The sequence below is a fragment of the Notothenia rossii genome (genome assembly GCF_949606895.1).
Source record: "Notothenia rossii genome assembly, chromosome: 11".
NCBI classification, from domain to species: domain Eukaryota; kingdom Metazoa; phylum Chordata; class Actinopteri; order Perciformes; family Nototheniidae; genus Notothenia; species Notothenia rossii.
The window spans coordinates 14,352,814-14,371,486 of NC_136910.1; the positions used below are offsets into that span (position 1 = coordinate 14,352,814).

General features: G+C 40.8%; 1 protein-coding gene across 1 annotated transcript in view; it reads right to left on the bottom strand.

Annotated features, from left to right (window-relative positions):
- adam12a (ADAM metallopeptidase domain 12a) overlaps positions 1–17,200 on the bottom strand; it is a 71,948-nt gene extending 54,748 nt beyond the window's left edge. Inside the window, exons 1-3 of the mRNA XM_079657909.1 lie at positions 16,734–17,200; positions 6,407–6,528; positions 3,975–4,048 (exon numbers count right to left, since the gene is read on the bottom strand). Coding sequence (XP_079514035.1) covers positions 3,975–4,048; positions 6,407–6,528; positions 16,734–16,827 — 290 coding nt within the window. The 5' untranslated portion in view covers positions 16,828–17,200. The remainder of the gene's footprint in view (positions 1–3,974; positions 4,049–6,406; positions 6,529–16,733) is intronic.
- Positions 17,201–18,673: the final 1,473 nt, after the last annotated feature.

Sequence of the window (18,673 nt, forward strand, 5' to 3'; positions counted from 1 at the left end):
GCAAACGAGAACATCCTCATCCCAGCTGATGAGCCCCAGGCCTCCTCTCAGCGATCAAGCTGTCCATTAGAAAAAGGAAACACGCATGGACAGCATGCTGCCTGCTCAACTTGGGACTTGTCTTTGTTTGTCTGGAGGCCTCACATTTAAAGCCACAAAGCAGCAAGGGTTGCTTTAGCAGCTTGGCCAGAAATGGTTTCAAACCCAGTGGTTTAAGCTTAACAATTGTCCCCATAACTTTTATAGATGTGCACAGACTTCAGGGTTTTTCTCATGTATTCAGAGTCTTTTAATAAAGGAGAATAGGTAATAAAGAACAAAAGGTGCTCATTCACAAAGCAAATGCCAAGTGTAGATTCTGTTTATTCATCGACGGAAGTACATTGATCCGAGAAGATGAGATGCCGCCAGGGATCAGGGTGAAGGCAGCAGATGGGGCTTAGCTGATTGACAACCTCGAATTGTGCAAATCAAAGAGAGCATGAGCATTATTGGCGGGCTAACACGGCATTGAACTGGACTTACTTTACATGCAGGTTGTTTAAAGAACCACCTTAGGTTCACTTGGGGATTTGTAATTGCTTCTTTATATGGTATGCTAAAGAACTGGTTGCATTTTGATCACATTTCTAATCCTTGAAAAAACATCTTCTGACACAATTTCAGATTTCCTTTTTTGGCATTGAACATTTATTGAAACTACTCATTAAAGAAGTGAAGTGCTGCAATATTAACATGCACTTCAGGGCTTTATTCAGAGTTTTCTGCATGATTGCTTCTCCAAATCTAGACACAGAGGACTGCTGTAGCTAATGATCAGAAAAGACTAACAGAAATACTGGCAGTTAAAACCAATACTGTCTAGAGCATATGCAACTTTCCTGTGGGTATTTTGTCAACTACTTCCCATGAGACCACACTTGATGATGAGGGTAACAATGAAAAAATCTTATGAGTTTATATTTGAGCCGCCTTCATTTATGCACACTGAAAATGTTTATCGATGCTGAAAGTCTAAAGCAATCGGAGGACAGAACTAATCAATATTCCTACTTGTATTTTTCAAAGTTAAAGAAAAAGGCCTTACAAGAGTGCCTGGATTAAAATGGCAGCATTTCCGCACGGAGAAACCTTCGATTCAAGGCCGATATCTTTTGAACCATCACTTGGAGCTCCAGTTCGAACTGTTGACAAGTTACTCGAGGCAATGCGCACCCTTTCAATAACAGGATCTTTTCAAAGGGCTAAGGAAATGTAGGGATATTTGAAACCTACTGTATGAATCCTGCTTACCCGTTCATTTATGTTAAAGACAAACCACACACAGCTCCATATTGGCTCAGAAACACACCAGCTCTGTACTATCAAAAATCGTTTTCACCATGTTCCAGGCTTTCTAAATGTCATCAGGGCCACTCACACTACACAGAGGAACTTCATACCAGTGCTTTGTTAGAAACATACATATGAGAGAGATGACATTTTCCGATATAGACAAGGTAGAAGCTTCAATGTTGCCTGGGTTTTATCTTGACACATGCCACTGGAGAGTATGATGAATTGTCACTATATCATAAGGAGAAAGAATAAAGAATGTTTGCACGTTACAGTTATTGATTTCTCGTGAATGGTCTGGTGTAATGTCACAGCCTCACATGGCGTTGGTGTCCATTTGATTTTCAAGTCTAGAATATCTGAATTCCTTGTAAGAATATGAAATAAACCGACTGATATTTACTGTTGGTATTCACATCAAATGGGTATAAAAAGACACAGATGCTGCATAAAACCTTCCGTTCCATGTGTAGTTTATTGAGGACAAGTTGAATTCCCTAAAGCTATTGACTGAGCTTTATAAGGGAGGTTTGGTTTGTCGTGCCAACACTATTAAAACAGGGAACCAGCTGAAGGTTAAACATAAGACCTTCAAATGTCAAAGCTGTAACCTTTACAGTAAGTCAGTCACCGAGCCAAAACACTAATACAGAGGCTTGGGAGATGGATTTACTTTTTTATATTGTTTTTATCCTTCTTCATGTTATACATTGAGTTCACTGAGGATGATATTAGTTTTGCAATAAATAAGCAGAAACATAGAAAACGTAATAATTTGAAGCAGTTTGTGATAAATCTTCATGCACTTCAGCGGGCGACCTCTACTACTCTTCCCATTACACTGTAGGGTGATGTGAGTTCAAACACACACTGAGCATGTTCCTTTCTCCATAGAAATGATGGTGTTCAGCTGTGCAGCACACCACGCTCGTGTTCGGTTGCCGGCGCTATTTATTAACAAAGACCAGAGAAAACAAAAAATAAATCCGGGGGTTTAAATCAAATCATTTTATTCTGGACCACCGTTTTTTTCCCCCCTCCTCTACTGATGCCAGCTGTGTTTGAACAACTGGATTTCATCGGCGGCATGAAGCCAATCTGCCAGCAAACCTCAGACTAAAAACCCTCACTTAATGTCAGAACATCAGGTTCGGTTCTGGCTTTGGTGCTCTGATCCGCAGAGCCGTTCAAAAACACACATCCTCTTCAAATCCACTTCCTATTTACTGTTCTACTCGTCAAACATGCAAAAAGTACCGTCTCATTTCGTTTTTTGGAATAGGTTTTTTCGCAGAAGTGTGTGAGAATACACAGATTATGAAATAACAGCTCTTGTTATCCAGACTAGAAAGTGTAGAGTACATTTATATGAATGGAGGTTTGTTTCAGAAAAGGTTCTCCATCATGTTTAAGTTAAATCTACAGTAGATTTCACCTCTCTATCTTCTCTATTTGTTCCTCTTGGCTAGGGGTTTGAAAACAACTGTAGACGTTACCTTTAATGCTGCTGGACATCTATGACAGCTATAATATGAGGACCATGTGGGCAATGCGTGGGAATGCAAGGAGTTTTTCCACCCTGGCTGATCACAGGGGATACGTTTGGTTCCCGTATGGAAATGAAATGTTTTCACGGCACGAGAATGTAATTCCATGCTATAAATGGGGCTGGTGAAAATGTGACAATCTGCAAGTCAGCTTTGCAAAATCCCCACCTGTGCAAAGTAGGAATGTTATTCAAATGAAAGCCTGAGCGTGATTTCCCCCAGAAAAATATTTTCAAAGTAGGTAAGCCATAAAATTGCGGTCGCTGGTGTTGAAAGCTTTGTCCCACAGTCTGCAGGTGGAATTTACATATATTAAGTCTTGAAAACAACTGAGATTAATGGCTGACTGACATAAAATCCCATCCACCCTCTCTCTCTGTCTCTTTGCTTCCCTCTCCCTTTTCCTCTCTATCACACAGACAGCTCTGCTTGTTCCTGGTTGCTCATGTGTGGCAGCAGAGCTGGATGGAAAACATATTGCACCATCAATCACGTCCCATTCTTCTCAGCAACACATTCGACTCGGAGCTTGTCTCAGACCGAGGCCAAGTACGAGTTGTCTTGAGTAAAAATGCAAAGATGACACACATTCCTCCGAACAGATACAAAGCTCTGTCAGACTGCTCCTATTCCAATAACCTGATCTCTTTCAAATGATGTTCCCCTTACTTCCTGGTCCCTTGACTGACACTGCGTTGACAGTATCTTAATATACACAGAGAGGAGTGTGTACCGCGTTCAAACAAAGCCTCCTTCTCCCCTGTGTTATGCCAACAGATCAAAAGAAAAGATAGAGGGACAAGAAGGAGGAAGATGTCGGTTTTCATCAATGTCTTGCTGATGTATTCAGGAATCCTTGTCTTTCAAGTCTTTGTTTCAGAACAGCAAAAAGACCAACGCATGGAGAGCCATGCCCACAGTAGTAGTGCAGGAGAGAAGGCTTTCCTCTTTCTCTTTGCCTTGTTTTGTGCGACACACAACTTGGCAACAGCCCCAGTTGTAGCCCCTGGGCAGCGCATATGTCCCCCATTTGTACTCCAAAAAGCATTGACTTTCGAGCAAGGGCCAAGTATGAATGGAGGGAACACTTACTCGTTTTTCTCCAGCGCCAAGAGCAGCTGCTCACCTTCCGCTTCAATCAGGAGCTTCAGTGATGCGGGGTGACTCTGAAGAGGAAGCAGACAGGGGAGGGGATGAGAAAGAGTGGTTACGGACTCAGGCAGACACTATTTTGGTTGATGGAAGATGGTTCTCTGGTAGCAAACATGGTTCAAATTTAAGAAAATTAATTAAATGTGCGGCAAAACAGTTCTTAAAAAGCTTGATTACAACCCTACAAAGCCACCCAGCGCTGTAAGAAAAAACGCAAGAAGGCTGTTTTCAATTGAGTGGTCGATAGTCATGTGAAGCGACTTTATATCTTGGAACAAGAGCTGAAAGGATTAGCGTTATGTTACTATTCCCTTTGACATTAATCCCACAGAAAGCCACGAGTCTTCGCACCCCTGAGTTCCAACACTGAGAGCGACCGAGTGTCTCCGTTAGAGTCACATGAAGTGGCACCAAGTCGTACATCACTACTGTCAACCGCTGTGCACTCGCTCGCACGCTCATATGTCATAACCTCTCGCCTGTTGTGTCTATCTCAGGCACAAAAACACACTGTCTCACACACCTTCTCTAGGGATCAGCAACAACACACACAAATATATTTCACACATGTAGTTCAATCTGGGTCAACTGTGGCAGAGATCGCTGCTCTGGGTTAAGTCCTCCATCCGCCCCCGGGGAGGAGAATGTCGAGTGGATCATAAGAGGATATGGAAGCAGACAGAGGAGGTTTTAGGCAGTATCATTGCACAAGCCATGGGACCACACTTCCTGCTATTTTCAGGTCAGACAGCTCTCTCTATGAGGCACGCTTTGACCTCACACTGCGAATGTTTAGGACATTTATAACTTCAGGGAAACATACACAGCACACTGCATGTTTGGGCTTTTTATTAAGGGAGTAATATATTCAAACAAAACACTTCATTTCACCTTCATTATTTTCTTTAGTTCTCTGTTTTGCTTTGTTTTTAGGTTAATAACATCCCAGAGAAACCTTGTGGCGCCGTGCCTGTTTGGTTAAGCCAGAACAAATTAATTCACTAATGAATTGACTCAATAACACAACCTGGAAACTCGAGCTGTGTTTTATAAGTCTGCCTGGCAGCCATGTATTTCATTTTTATAACGTCTTGGATTATAACACCAAGCAGAGCCAGAGATCCCACATTTCAAACATTTCATTAATATTCCAGTGGGTTTGTGTTGTTTCCCGCCTTTTTTTAAATGGAGATATTGTGCAGCCATCTGTGCTTGAAATGTAATGAACACAGAGGCAATGACTGATATCTCTGGATGAATATATAATATAAACCTTTAACTGCTGACACTTTCATTACATTCAGACTTAGATAAAGTTTGCAGTGTGATCATAATCTAAAATGAGTTGATTCAAGATGTATTACTTTAATTTGCATTTCAATCTAATGGCGCATTTCCACTACAGCGCGGAGCGCGGTTCAAAGTCCTTATCTTGCGTAATTTACTGTAGCTGAAAGATCATAGAACTGTTTCAAAATGCATTAACTTGTTGGGTCTTATTCCAGTAACACGTGATATAGATCGAATATCGTTTCCTATTTGCTGTAAATCACTTGTTAATATCGGGAAAATGGGTCAAATTCAGAGGTATCCAGAAAAGTCTGGATTCAAACTTGCCGCTGCTTGGTGCTGTGTCGTGACGTCACGTGTGGTTCCGCGAATCCTGGTGAGTTCAGCCCGTCCCAGCATCACACAGTGTAGCATTGCTGGTATAGCCGCATGTCAACTTTGTGTATCAGTGTTTATCATCGTCAACACCAAATAATTGTTCTGTCAAATTGTGCCAAATACCCGCGCTATTAGCTTTTTCTGATGCGTAAACATCAACAATATTTGACGCCATTTTTCGTTGTGAACTCTCGCTGGCTGCGCGCATTGGCTGTTGATCCGGACGGCAGCAGGGATCCAGACAGCGGCAGCCGGGAACCACACGTGGCGTCACGAAATGGCCTGCTTCCAGAAGCAAAGTTTTTTTTATTGGACCTAATATTTTTCCTTTTTTTACATATTATTCAGTATGAAATAAAGAAACATACATTGACTATCTGTTGCATACACCCCCCAGAAATCAACTGCCAAAAACAGTTTTTAATGTAAGATAAGGACTTTAAGTGCCCGGCCCGCTTTTGGTTGCGTTTCCACTAGGCGTAGTTCCGGCTAACAGGTTGTGAAGAGGTTGATATTCTGACCTTATGGTGGCAGTAAATGCCATGAAAATTCATTTTGACTTGATGGCACTGAATCCAAGACAAAATCTTTAGAAATCAGAAGCAGGCGACAGTGAATGTATATGCTAAATGTCATGACATTGTGTCAAGAGAAGGACAGACGACTGGAAGTCTAACATATTTGAATCAACTGCTATTGTTCACCTGGATTGGGAGCTGGCTGGTGGGTTTCCATTCTTTTCCAACAAGCTGAAGAGGCACTGTAGTCCCATAGTGTTTCTGCTTTGCTGTTGGTCTGTGTTGAACAGTCATGCTCAGAAGACTCCCTGTAAAAGAAAACATAAATACCACATGAGAATACACAGAAAACTTCCAAGTGTTACTCATTTATTCCAAATACTCTCTGCATCTGTTAAAACATATTTGTGGACACAAACAATAGGAACATTTTCTAAACTGATTTTATACAAACAATACTGATAATGAGTTCCTCCCCCCTATTAAAGGCCTGAGCCTGGTGTCCATTACCAACATCAGAACACAACCTGACAGTTCAGCTGCCATGTAATATCAGTTAAACAAAATCACAGCACTTGTATTTGATGGCTTTTCTGAGTCACCGCACACAAATAATGCTTTTTCGGTTTTAACAACCAACAATTATCTCCGCTGAAAAATGCCATTGCCAATACGTCTTTCCTGGACATATGTTCAACTCCTTTTCATCGCATGTCGTCTCCCCTGCTATTAAGACATGAATACAATAATCAGCACTCTCAGACATCAAGCAATGAAAACCTGAAGCTGTCGGTGAAACTGTAACCACCCCCTTTTCTCTCTCAAGCTGCATGCATCTCCACAGTTCAGGAGTTTAGAGCGTGGAACTGTGGTTGCTGCTGCTGCTGCTGCTGCTGCTGCTGTGATAACTCCTAACACAGGGCTAGTGTCCAGGATGCAATGGATTGGACGTAGCTACAGTATGGGGGCGTTGTTCCCAGCATTCTTTTTATCTCCTCTCTCCATGTTCTGACAGGGTGTTAACTGAGACTCCAAGTGGCTACAATTCCTGAAGCTCTGCAGTATTACTAGACATTTAAGACTATATATGTCCCTGAATCCAATACTGAATGCACAAGGGGTGCGAATAAAAGTTGGAGAAACACATCCACTATCACGCCACTTATAACTGAGACAGAAGCTGCAACTGATACTAAACAGTAAATCATGAGTACACAGAGAGACTGAATGCAATAGTGAGCCACTGGAGGACATTGCTAATAGTGTTCCTGCAGTAATCATCTCCCCGCAGCAGGGAAGCTATTTCCAAACTCGGGTCTCTTACTTAAACAGCAGGGGGTGGTTGCACTATTTGTTTCAGTGCAAACATCCTAAATCAAATGTTTGCTCATTTTCTTTTTTTGGTTTTCTTCCACTGATACTCCATCGAGCGTTTCCAAACAGCAGGGAAACAGATTTATTTGGAGGGTGATGTCACTGTTAGAAAGTTACGCGTGTGGTCTAGGCATGATTTATGGTATGTTTGGGTTTTATTTCTTAATTTTGAATCAAATTTCAAACACATATAAACGAAAAACACTCTCAAGGGAGCACAGATTTTTATTATTATTAGCAACAGATTCAAGTTTTTTTCCTTCATGGTTCACATCAATGCTGTCTCTCTATGATTCACCCAGCTAAATTGCTGAGTCTGCTTATTATCCGGCATTAAAAACCTGGGTCAGACACACCACACACACCACCCCCCCCCCCACTGAGCTTTGTTCTGGTTCTCCTCTGAGGAAACCACCCCTCTGGAGTTGATCACAGAGCCTCTCCAGCTGATAGGGGAGAGCCAGAGGTGACCAGCTCAGCAATCCTCAGCCAGCTCCAGCCTGATGATGAGAAGCAGGCATAACACACACACACACACACACACACACACACACACACACACACACACACACACACACACACACACACACACACACACACACACACACACACACACACACACACACACACACACACACACACACACACACACACACACACACACACACACACACACACACACACACACACACACACACACACACACACACACACACACACACACACACACACACACACACACACACACACACACACACACACCAGCGATGGAAGCATCCTACTCTCATTAGTCCTAGAAAACCACACCGTCTGGGGGAGGTAGGCATGCTGAGTAAGGAAACACATGACGACCTCTGTGAAAAGTACGGATGGATAAACAGAACAGACGAGGGGGGAATAGGGAGACGTTTTGACAGGGAAGGGTCAAAACCAAATTATGCTTATCGAATTCATGTGAAAACACACACTCACACAGATGGAACAGCCTTTTCTGTGGTCCACAACTTTAAAGACGAGGTTCGCCATACAGCAGCTCCTTCCCTTACTTCAAAGTCCACAAGTGAATGGCCATTTTGTTAATGTGATGTGCTATGAGGTTTAATTCCCGCTTATAAATGGCATTATATTAGTGGAAACAGTCTGGAGGCTCAGTTTTTCCCCCCGTGCTCGGGAGAGACATTTGGTAAAGTTGGAGTGCAGCGTGGCTGTGGTGTGTAAATGGCTTTTGTTAGCTAGAATGTTATAAGAGCCACCCGAAGCATTAAGGGAGCGGTAAAAGTGGCACAAGAACCCAAAGCCTTATTTATACGTTCAATAAAGAAAAGTGTAAACAGAGGTCTTAATAAAGCTTCTGGCCACGATCAGCTCCCTTTATGCTCCAGCGTACACAAGGAGGGTTTGTGCCACTTATATTGCCTCCATAAAGTAAATGCTGGTGACGGAAATGTGATACAGACCCATGACTGTTTAGAGTAATTAATTAGTCTTTCCCCAGCAGTGTTGTTAAGAAGAAAATAACCAAATCTATTATGAACTCCATATTTACTGCCATTGTTTGGTTGTTTTCCCGGGGTATCATACTCAGAGAAAGCATGGATTAAGTGGTTTGCAGGTCAAAAGACATGGGTTACATTTGATTTCAAGGTTCTTAAGGTCAGAGGGTCCCAACCTAGGGGTGGGGATATCCCAAGGGGACGCAAGTAAATCAGTCTTTCTGCATGATGATTGACAAGACCATTTAACGCAAGATCAGGTTTATCTGATTTTTATATTTTTTCGACACCTCTTCAGGGTGGAAAACGACTATAACTCGAAGATTGCAGACCCCTGCCGAATGCTCCATCTCTCTAGGTTTTTGAAAGTGAAGAAATTGTGTATGATCCCCATGATTTGAATAAGCTCCAAATGTTATGGTTTCTTATTTGCCCCATGCTTCACTCTTCAACCAAGTTTCATGGAAATCTGGCTAGCAGTTTAACCCAAAAAAATAGATAAACAACCCAAACAAAAACATGATCCTCTTTGGTTGAGGTAATGAACCACATCCTCACAGCTCAAAGACATATGGAACTTGTGACTAGGGAGGCATTGCTTATTAAAAAAGTTAGTAACCTGCAGTCAAGGTCAGGGGTCAGTGGCCACTAAAGCTAAAGCATAATTGTAGGTCATCATCACCTGTTGCATAGAGCTGTAGGTTATGCAAATATCAATACAGGAATTGGTTAAAGAGGCAAGGAGGGGCAAAATGATCAGGTCATTTGACAGAAAAATTAAGATTATAAGAACATCAAGGTAACACAAAGGTTAGGATATCAAGGCACACACAATGTACTGTTTTGGTTGTGAAGATTTGAAGACTCACTATTCTTTAGATATCAGAATATGATGAATATAATCAATTCACTTTTTCAACCTTGATATCTAGCTGTGTAGCCTGGTGTATTAAATCAGTGCTTGCTAGAGTAGATTACGGTTCCTGATGGTATTACAAACTCAATCTTTACCTGGTTTTCTCAGCTCTTCAAAATTAATGCATTCTCCACAGCCTACATGGGAACACGTGACCTTCCTCAGTTATTTCTCAGATGTCAAGATGTCCTTTCTAACTGCCCTTTCCCATCTCAATCTGTTCCACCAAAACAAATCAACAACTGTTCTGCTTTATTAAACCCCAGAGCCTGCTTTCTCGCAACAAATTGTAACTCACTCCTTGACAGGCAACCATGAAATAATATATTCATAACAATCTCTGCTTTTCCAACACAAATGGCACACGGTTCTTTTCATCTTCACACTTGATGACGCCGTGCCCCACACATGTGCACAGGTCCTTCTGAGATGGAATACAGCAGGCTACACACACGTACACACATCAATAAATAGCACTCCTAATCACAGTCACCCTTGCCTGATGGCTGGCGCAGGAACAGAACACAAGGACATACTCCAAAGTCACTTTGACAGCAATTCTCGCCGATTTTGAGAATATGTCAGAGAATGAAATAACAACGCCTTGGGACGTTTGAATGACACTCAGTAAACAAAATCCCCTGAATAGTAAGAGAAAAAGTGCAGAGGAGACACACTTGAGATGATCTCATCATTGTTTGACACGGCTGGACACTGTTTAGTTACGACTCAAAGCGCTAGAAGGAAATGGGCTTGAAATGCATGTGGAATTAATTATGGCAGAGCAATGAGTCAAACTAGCCTGTTTTAAGCATAACTATGACACAAGAAAGACAACTAAGGTATTTAAAAACAATTCTTTCCCTGGTAACATATGGAAATATGTTTTGGATAAAGCAAATCTAATAAAATGATCACTTTTTCTACATTAGGAACATGTATCCGCTCCCATTTTCATCCAGATTTGGGGGATGTCTTTAATCAGAGCATTGACTGGATTGGGGACATGATCAAGGAAAGGCTCTGAGCCAAAAGTTGGTTCTGACGTCAGCCACAGGAGGAAACTTGGTTAATGTTTGTGGCTATTGCTCATTTAATAATGGGTGATTGACAGGCATACCACATACTCAATCTATCCTCAATCAGAGTGGGCAAAATATGCTAATTCAAACCGAACGGTGATCGGGAACAGAATAATAAATGCTACATTGGGAGGACGCTTTTTCATTAATGACCTTGGGGACAAAAGCAATGAACTCTGATGTCTCTCCTTATCTCTTTCTCTCTTTCATCATCACGACTGGGACAAATCATTATTGTCATAATTGAAAATGTCAAAGAATTGAGATTCTGGTTCCAAGTGCCAAAGACTTCAAATTGAAAAGCAGTCCAAAACCCAAACATTTCAATTTCAATGTATTATTTTGGAAAGAATAGTCAATACATGATTAGTTTTGTCAGAGTATTATTCATGAACAAGTCATTTTTAAGAAAGAATGCCTACATTATCATGAACCCACTCAAACTCAAAGCTGAACATCATCATAAAAAAGAATGTCCTTGGGACTGTGGAGCACACAGATCAAGCAATTACAGACACCACCTGGGGCTCTGAGAACTTGTGAGGAACATTCATTGTTATTTTAAACATTTCTTAAGCTTTAAAATAGACCCTGAATGTTTAAAAAAAGAAAAGCAGAGAATTATCTCATTTCAGAAGCAGGACTTAATGTTCTGTTGATCACTTTAGTCAACTAATCTCCACCTTGCTCCTTGTTTTTGTTCTTGATGTTTCATGGGGATAATCGAGCAAAGGTGAAAAGTGCAAGGTAATCTTGGCTTGAGTCCACGGTAAACATCTGAGCCATTTGGGGAACATTATGTCAACACCCCGAGGCTTGCACTAGGAAACATAAAAACCTGTTGGTGACATCATGGTAATGGGTTTCTGCACAAACTGGAGAGAGGGTCTCCTTAAATCAAATCTTATAAGGTAGCAGTGTGTCAAAAATGACAGCAATGAGAGTTGTTAATGGTTGAATTTATAGGATTTCTTAGAACATATTGAGGGTCATAATCAAGCCATTTAACACTGGGCTCCCTCTACTGGTAAATAGCGCTTTGTGTGTTCTCTCTCTTCCTGGTTCTCTACCCCCACCTTGTACACTGAATTCATTTACTTTCACACTAGCATGATGTCAGCACATAATTACTTGATGGGCAATAGATGGTCCTGCAGCAAATTCCCCTTGGCTCAGCAGGAGGTTAATGTTGTCCGAGGAACCTGTGCCGTTAGGCCCCCGGCGGGTGACACTGTTACGCTTCGCCTGCCGAGAGGGGCTATGCTTGCTGCCCAGCATGGAGCCTGTGTGCCTTGGCAACAAAGGTCAGAGTCACAGAGAGCTTCTGGAGCAGAGCCGTATGAAAGCTTGTTAATATGTACCCTAAGATGGGTTTCATTTACAGCGTCATGGGAAGCCAATGTCTGGCACACAATTAAACCACAAAAAATTGAAAAGAAAACAAACATTAGGCAACAGCAAAAAAGACAGAGAAAATGGGGTACATATCATCATAAAGCTGATCATCAAATAATTGTACAGTATGTGGAGGCAACCACTTCATTATGACAGTGGAGACAGTCTATTTAAAAGTCTCATAAGATAACAACAACAAAGATGGATATCATTCTGAAGCTGACACATGCGATTTTCGCCATTAAATTCCTATTCATTCAAGTCATACATTTAAATGAAATGTATATGTTTTTTAGACTGCTGGTCAGCTAAAAGTCTCTGGAAAAAAAAAACTTGTGCTCTGGATATTGCAATATAAAACAAGAGTTGATATTTCCACTTGGTCTTTGAAAACCTGAACAATTTTAGCAATCTTGGACTGGTCATGTATATTACATTACATTACATGTCACTTGTTAGACGCTTTTATCCAAAGCGACGTACATATATTCAATACTGTGGACAATCCCCACAGGAACAATTTAGGGTGAAGTGTCTTGTCCAAGGACACAGCGGAATGTTGACTGCAGTGGGATTCGAACCAGTGCCCCCGTGATCCGAAAATCAGCGCACTGAGCCACAACCTCCCCGTATATGACCTTGAAACCTTTGTTTTCATGTAACTATTCTATGTGCGCTTACCGACTCACCTTAAAATACCTCACAGTTCTGCCTGTGGAACATAACTCAGACAGACAAAGCAAACGGTTGGAGCAGAGTAGTTGGACTAACGTGTTGGAATCCTACCCAGAAGAGAGGTAACCTGTCTTATCCCTGCTTTCTCTCTCATTAAAGAATATGATGAAATCAGGGCAGATGCTGTTTGCCAGGCTGAAAGATGGATGATGTGGAAAAGTGAAAGACAATGACTTGGCTTTCACGTGGAATCAAGTCAAACTGGGGAATGTTTCCCAGTGTCGTTCAGTATGTTCATCTGGAATTGCAATTGATGCCTGTTTTTGATTCCTATTCACTGCTTTGGCAGGATTATAAAAATTAGATTTTAAATTGGAAAAACAAATAAATGAACAAGGACAACATGAGAAGCACAACCTTAGTTTCCTGTTAGTTAAAAAACAAAAAGTTTATATAAAACTACATGGATATTTATCAAATAAAAACAGGCAAAAAGGGGTAAATAGACAAAAAACACAAAATGTTTTAACTTTGCTTGCCAGAATTACTGTAAATTGAAATCAGCCATTAGCCATTTCTACAATGTAAACCCATTTACGCTACTTGGTAATTCAGCAGCATTAAGGCTCCACTTAACAATAATATATTTACAAATAATGTACCAAATGACTGCTTAATGTGTTTACAGAAATTACCTCACAGAGATTGCCAAAGCCTTTAACCTCATTATTATATTTGAAGGCACATTGACTTTCTCAGTCTCACTCAATTGCGTTTCAAGTAATAGAAATAACGTTAGCTGTTGTTTTAGCGCTGGGCAACACAGACAAAGTTAGCTACCAAGATGCCCAAAGTGTCACAGTTGCCTAAACCATTCCAGTTGTTAGTTATCATTGTGGCCAGAGAAAGAGCTATCTGACATTATACAGCATATGTTATTCATTATGCTCCACCTTAAAGTGCTGCAAAACACAACACAAGAACAGACCCGAATCATCATTTTTTGTGGGTAAACACTGATAGGGTGTAACTTGAATTTACCCAGATAGATTTGACACTCACAGGAGGTATCTGAGCCAACTGAATTCTCCGAAGAGACAAGAGAAGACGCTTGAAAAGAGCTGTGCTGAGCTCAACTCTGACCTTACTGGGTGTGAAAGTCCAACGAGAAAGTCCAGAGCCAGCATCGGGTTTCAGCTTGGTCAGGGGGAAAAGGGTCAAATAAGTCCAAAGCAACTTCGAAGAAATTAATACAACATATGTAGGGTTTGGCCATATATAAATATCCCCACTGCGGATCAGCAACTGGTTGATCAGTCGGTCTTAATTCACATCCACACATGAGCCAAGTCTCCTTACCGGCCCTGTGGGTTTCAACTATTATCCTAAGCAACTCATTTAGAAGATCTGAATCCGTTCAAGCTGAAAAGATACAAAATGCATCTGACTAGCTCTGACTTCAGATGGGTCACCTCAAGTGATAATGTCTCTCTCGGGAGGACATGGTTTGCTTTAGGAATGTTTTACTACAGTCCAAAAATATATTCTCAGCTCAACTTTCATTTGTCTGAGCATGCAGCACGCAAGCTGCATGCAGAGCTCCAGGCAGACAAGAGTCATGTTGGTTATAGCAGTACAGCTGGCTATTAAATACTGGCTGACACTAAAGTGTGTCAACCATCGGTGGAAGTCATTCACTAGGGATCCCTAGGTAGAACAGAAACGTCCACAAGACAGTCAGGGAAAGGAGAACTGACAATAAGGCTCTGGCGGCGGTGTCATGAAATATATATGCAAACATGACATTGCATGGAGCCTAACTACTCCCTCTTTTTTAGCAGCCTTGAACTCCTGACAGCAATGTCAAAGTCAGCACAGTCTGGACAAAGTAAAAACTTGCACAAAAAAAAGAACTAATGATTCCCACTCAATATGCTTGACATGAAGTAAGCTGAAACTGATTTTTTTCAACAATCGAACAATAATTTTTTCAAAGTAGGTCTAAATAATAAAAAAAAATGAAGGCCAAGCCCTGTACTGCATATGTAAAAGTTATTTTAAAATGTATGTCATATATATAATTTTCTTCATTGTTTCTATTGTGATATAGGCTAAGCTCACTTAAAACCGTTATGTTCATTATGAAGATATGAAGTTACCCACATCGTAGTAGAACATAATTGCCATATCACCCAACTCTATAGCTGATTACATTTTTGAACATTGACCAATGGTTTCATCACTTGGAAATAGTCATGCACATTTTGATTCTTTTTGTCAGTTAAACAGAATCCCATCTCCTGTGCACCTGTTCACACCACTCCCTCCATCCATTTATCTCAATCAGTCCAGATTACCCCCAAGCAAGATGATATCCTGCCAATAAAGATGGGCTCAGACTTTCCCAGACACACACACAACTGAACTGGCGATGATGATGTTTAAGGAGCCTGAACCCACGAGAACAAACCCATCAAGGCCAACCGAACTGTTGATGAATAAATTAACAACTTCCTCACTCTTTGATCCCAGTTGTACACATTTGCCCTGGCAGGTAATTAATTCCCATGGTTCAACAGTGAGTGTGTCGTGACAGGCAGATGTAAAAAGTGTTCTGTATGCGAATGCTCAAGCTGTTGATCATAGCCCACTGTGTAGTGTTCTTGTTGAATCTCACCTATAGGGCACGGGCCACGTGATGGAGATGTCATGAGCTACAGCCCAAAGGGGTGCAATCCCAGTGTGAGACACACAAGAATAGACACAAACACACACTGCTGCAGATATAGAAATTTCCCCAAGGCTCTCAAGCAGCTATTTTTCATTTGTTTGCTAGGATGTCATAAACACAATAAATCGGTTGCAATTTACGGGCTTCAAACGAACATTGTGGATTTTTGATTTCTGTATTTGGCACTAAAGTAATCCTGGAAATTCGTCCATAATTGAACATTTGAAGTATGTTTGAAGTGCCTAGAAAAACTGAAGTATGCTTAAAGCACCAGCGTAACGCCTCAAGTGCTACCCCTGATTACCAAAGAGAGTTTCAGCATCATCAATTATACAGCGTGCCTTCTCCTCTGAGGTGCACACACTGGATGGACTGCGAGCTAAAAAAGAAATGATGTTATGCCTTTCACACAGAGAGATCTATAGAGAGAATGAGAGAAAGCCATGAATTTAGAAAGCTTGTTTGCACTGGGGATGTTTGACTCTGCCCAAACATGTGTTATGGATCTGTAAGTCTGCTGTACTAACACAGGCTTTCATAAAACATGATATACCAAAAACAGCCAAAGGGGAGACATGAATGAAGAATAGAAGATACAAGACACTGCAGAATGCACGCAATGACAAATGCAGAGGTTCATTACTATATATATATATATATATATATATATATATATATATATATATATATATATATATCGTTCTATGATGTTTCCACGTGAAAACACTTCTTCTTTTTTGTATTGACAATCACAAAGTGAGAAAAATCAATTAAGAATACAATCAATTTGCACATAGATCTTTGAAAGCCTATAATAGGAAAGGAAAAATACATCCTCGCCTCTTACCTTCAGCAGATGTGGAGAGCACGCTGTCACACAAAGCGACAGATAAAGCCTGAAGTGCTGTCAGAATGACAAACTTCAGACTCCAGAGGTTCATGATGCCCGGCTGAAGCGTGGACGGGACTGGCCAACTGGTTCACTGCAGAGCAACCATCATACAATCCAACAACAGCTGATGTGCAAGAGCAACCCCCCCAAAATAAAACCCACTTCCTGAAATATGATCAAGTAAATGAGCGGTGTCTTAGGAAATCCCGAGGACAGCTGATTCAACTCCCATTCACAAACGTCCAAGTCAAAAAGCAGCCGCGAAAAAGTATGAAATGTAAGGGGAATTGAAGAGCGACCGGGATAAATGTTAACAAATACACAAGCCGCTGCTGTATAAGACGCCCACTGAAATGACATAAATTGCAAGGCAATTACTCGCGACAGTGGCGAGAAGTGTTGTCTTATGAGTAGGAACCATGTGCTTCATGAATCGCTCCGCCAGGTCCTAGAGCCAGCTTCCGCGCCTATTATTAATCATCGAGCAAGAGCAGTGTGAAGCTAACCGGATAAACAAACAGCAAAATCCGGTTAGACCTTTCACAATAAAGACGCCACATTACACATCTTTTAAACTATGTATGTACGATACAAATTAGAAAAACCTAAGATAAATGTACTTAAATTAAAATGTTTAAAGGTTAATTTTGTATTATGAAAGTGTATGACTTTACAGTTAGAGTTTGACAAAATAAAAATGATTAAGTTATATTGTTGCCCGTTTGACTACGTGGCTCTCATTTCTGTAGTTTTTATTTTCCTTCACTTAAATATTTAGAGTCAAATATATTCTTTATATCTTTTTTCATAAAACTGAGGATTTAATGCTTTTTCAAAATTCATATTATTGCAAATTGAAAGATTGAATACACATTATGTTTGGTCAGGGAAAAAGAACCTTGCATTGTCATTTAACTTGTAAGTGGATATCCCAAATAAGTAAATAAGTGGACCTTGAATCAATATCATTTTAGTCAAAAAATAGGAATTCCTTTTAACCCATGTGCCACAATTATCTGAAGGTTGCAGAAGCGAGCGTGAAACCAGCATTTTATTTTGAAAGCATACCACTTAATTTCCGGCCTGACTCTTAGTATCCACTACTTAACTTGACCCAATGTGCTGATAGTCCCACACATGCTGAAGCAGCCAGCACTGAGTGTACATTTTAATAATGTGGCCTACACAGCCCCCCACTCACAGATGTTACTCACTGTTGTAAATGATTTTGTTGTTGAGTCAGAGTAAGCTAAGCATAATCTGTCTGTTGTATGACTTTTAATATATATAAGATATCTGACTCAAATATATTCATGAGACTCACAGCCGATACTTGTTATCAAGGCAATGAGATGCACTGAAGGAGTCTACATATGGACACGGCCCATTTAGACACTATGGCCGTCCACCATATAGACATTCACTTCAAGAGGGAATGCAGTCAGAAAACAGACAGGTGTCCAGTGTCCACATGGGGATGAGTTACTGAAAGCTTTTTCTCTCCCAACAGGGGAGAACTCTGGTATGCTCGATGTAAGGTGAAGTCACAGCAGTACATCCAATTGTTGGCTTTCACCTTTTGAAATAGGAACTGCGGGGTGCAGCCTCGTGTCATTACTCTCAGAAACCTCCATTTCTCAGTCTTCTTTCAGGATTTAATATGAATCGAAATAAAACCAAACCGAGGAGTATTTCCCTGCATACTAATTTAACTGGAACCCAACTCTCGGCTATAGGCTGATAATAGGAGCTGATCTTTTGCTCTTTTTAAGAACCAGGATGCCTGAAGGAAGATAAGAGGCAGGCAGAAAAATAGGGATTTCTGTTAGTGTGCAAAGACAGATAATAGTGAATAATAAATCCTAACTTTAAGGAAATGATGCCATCTAATCTTG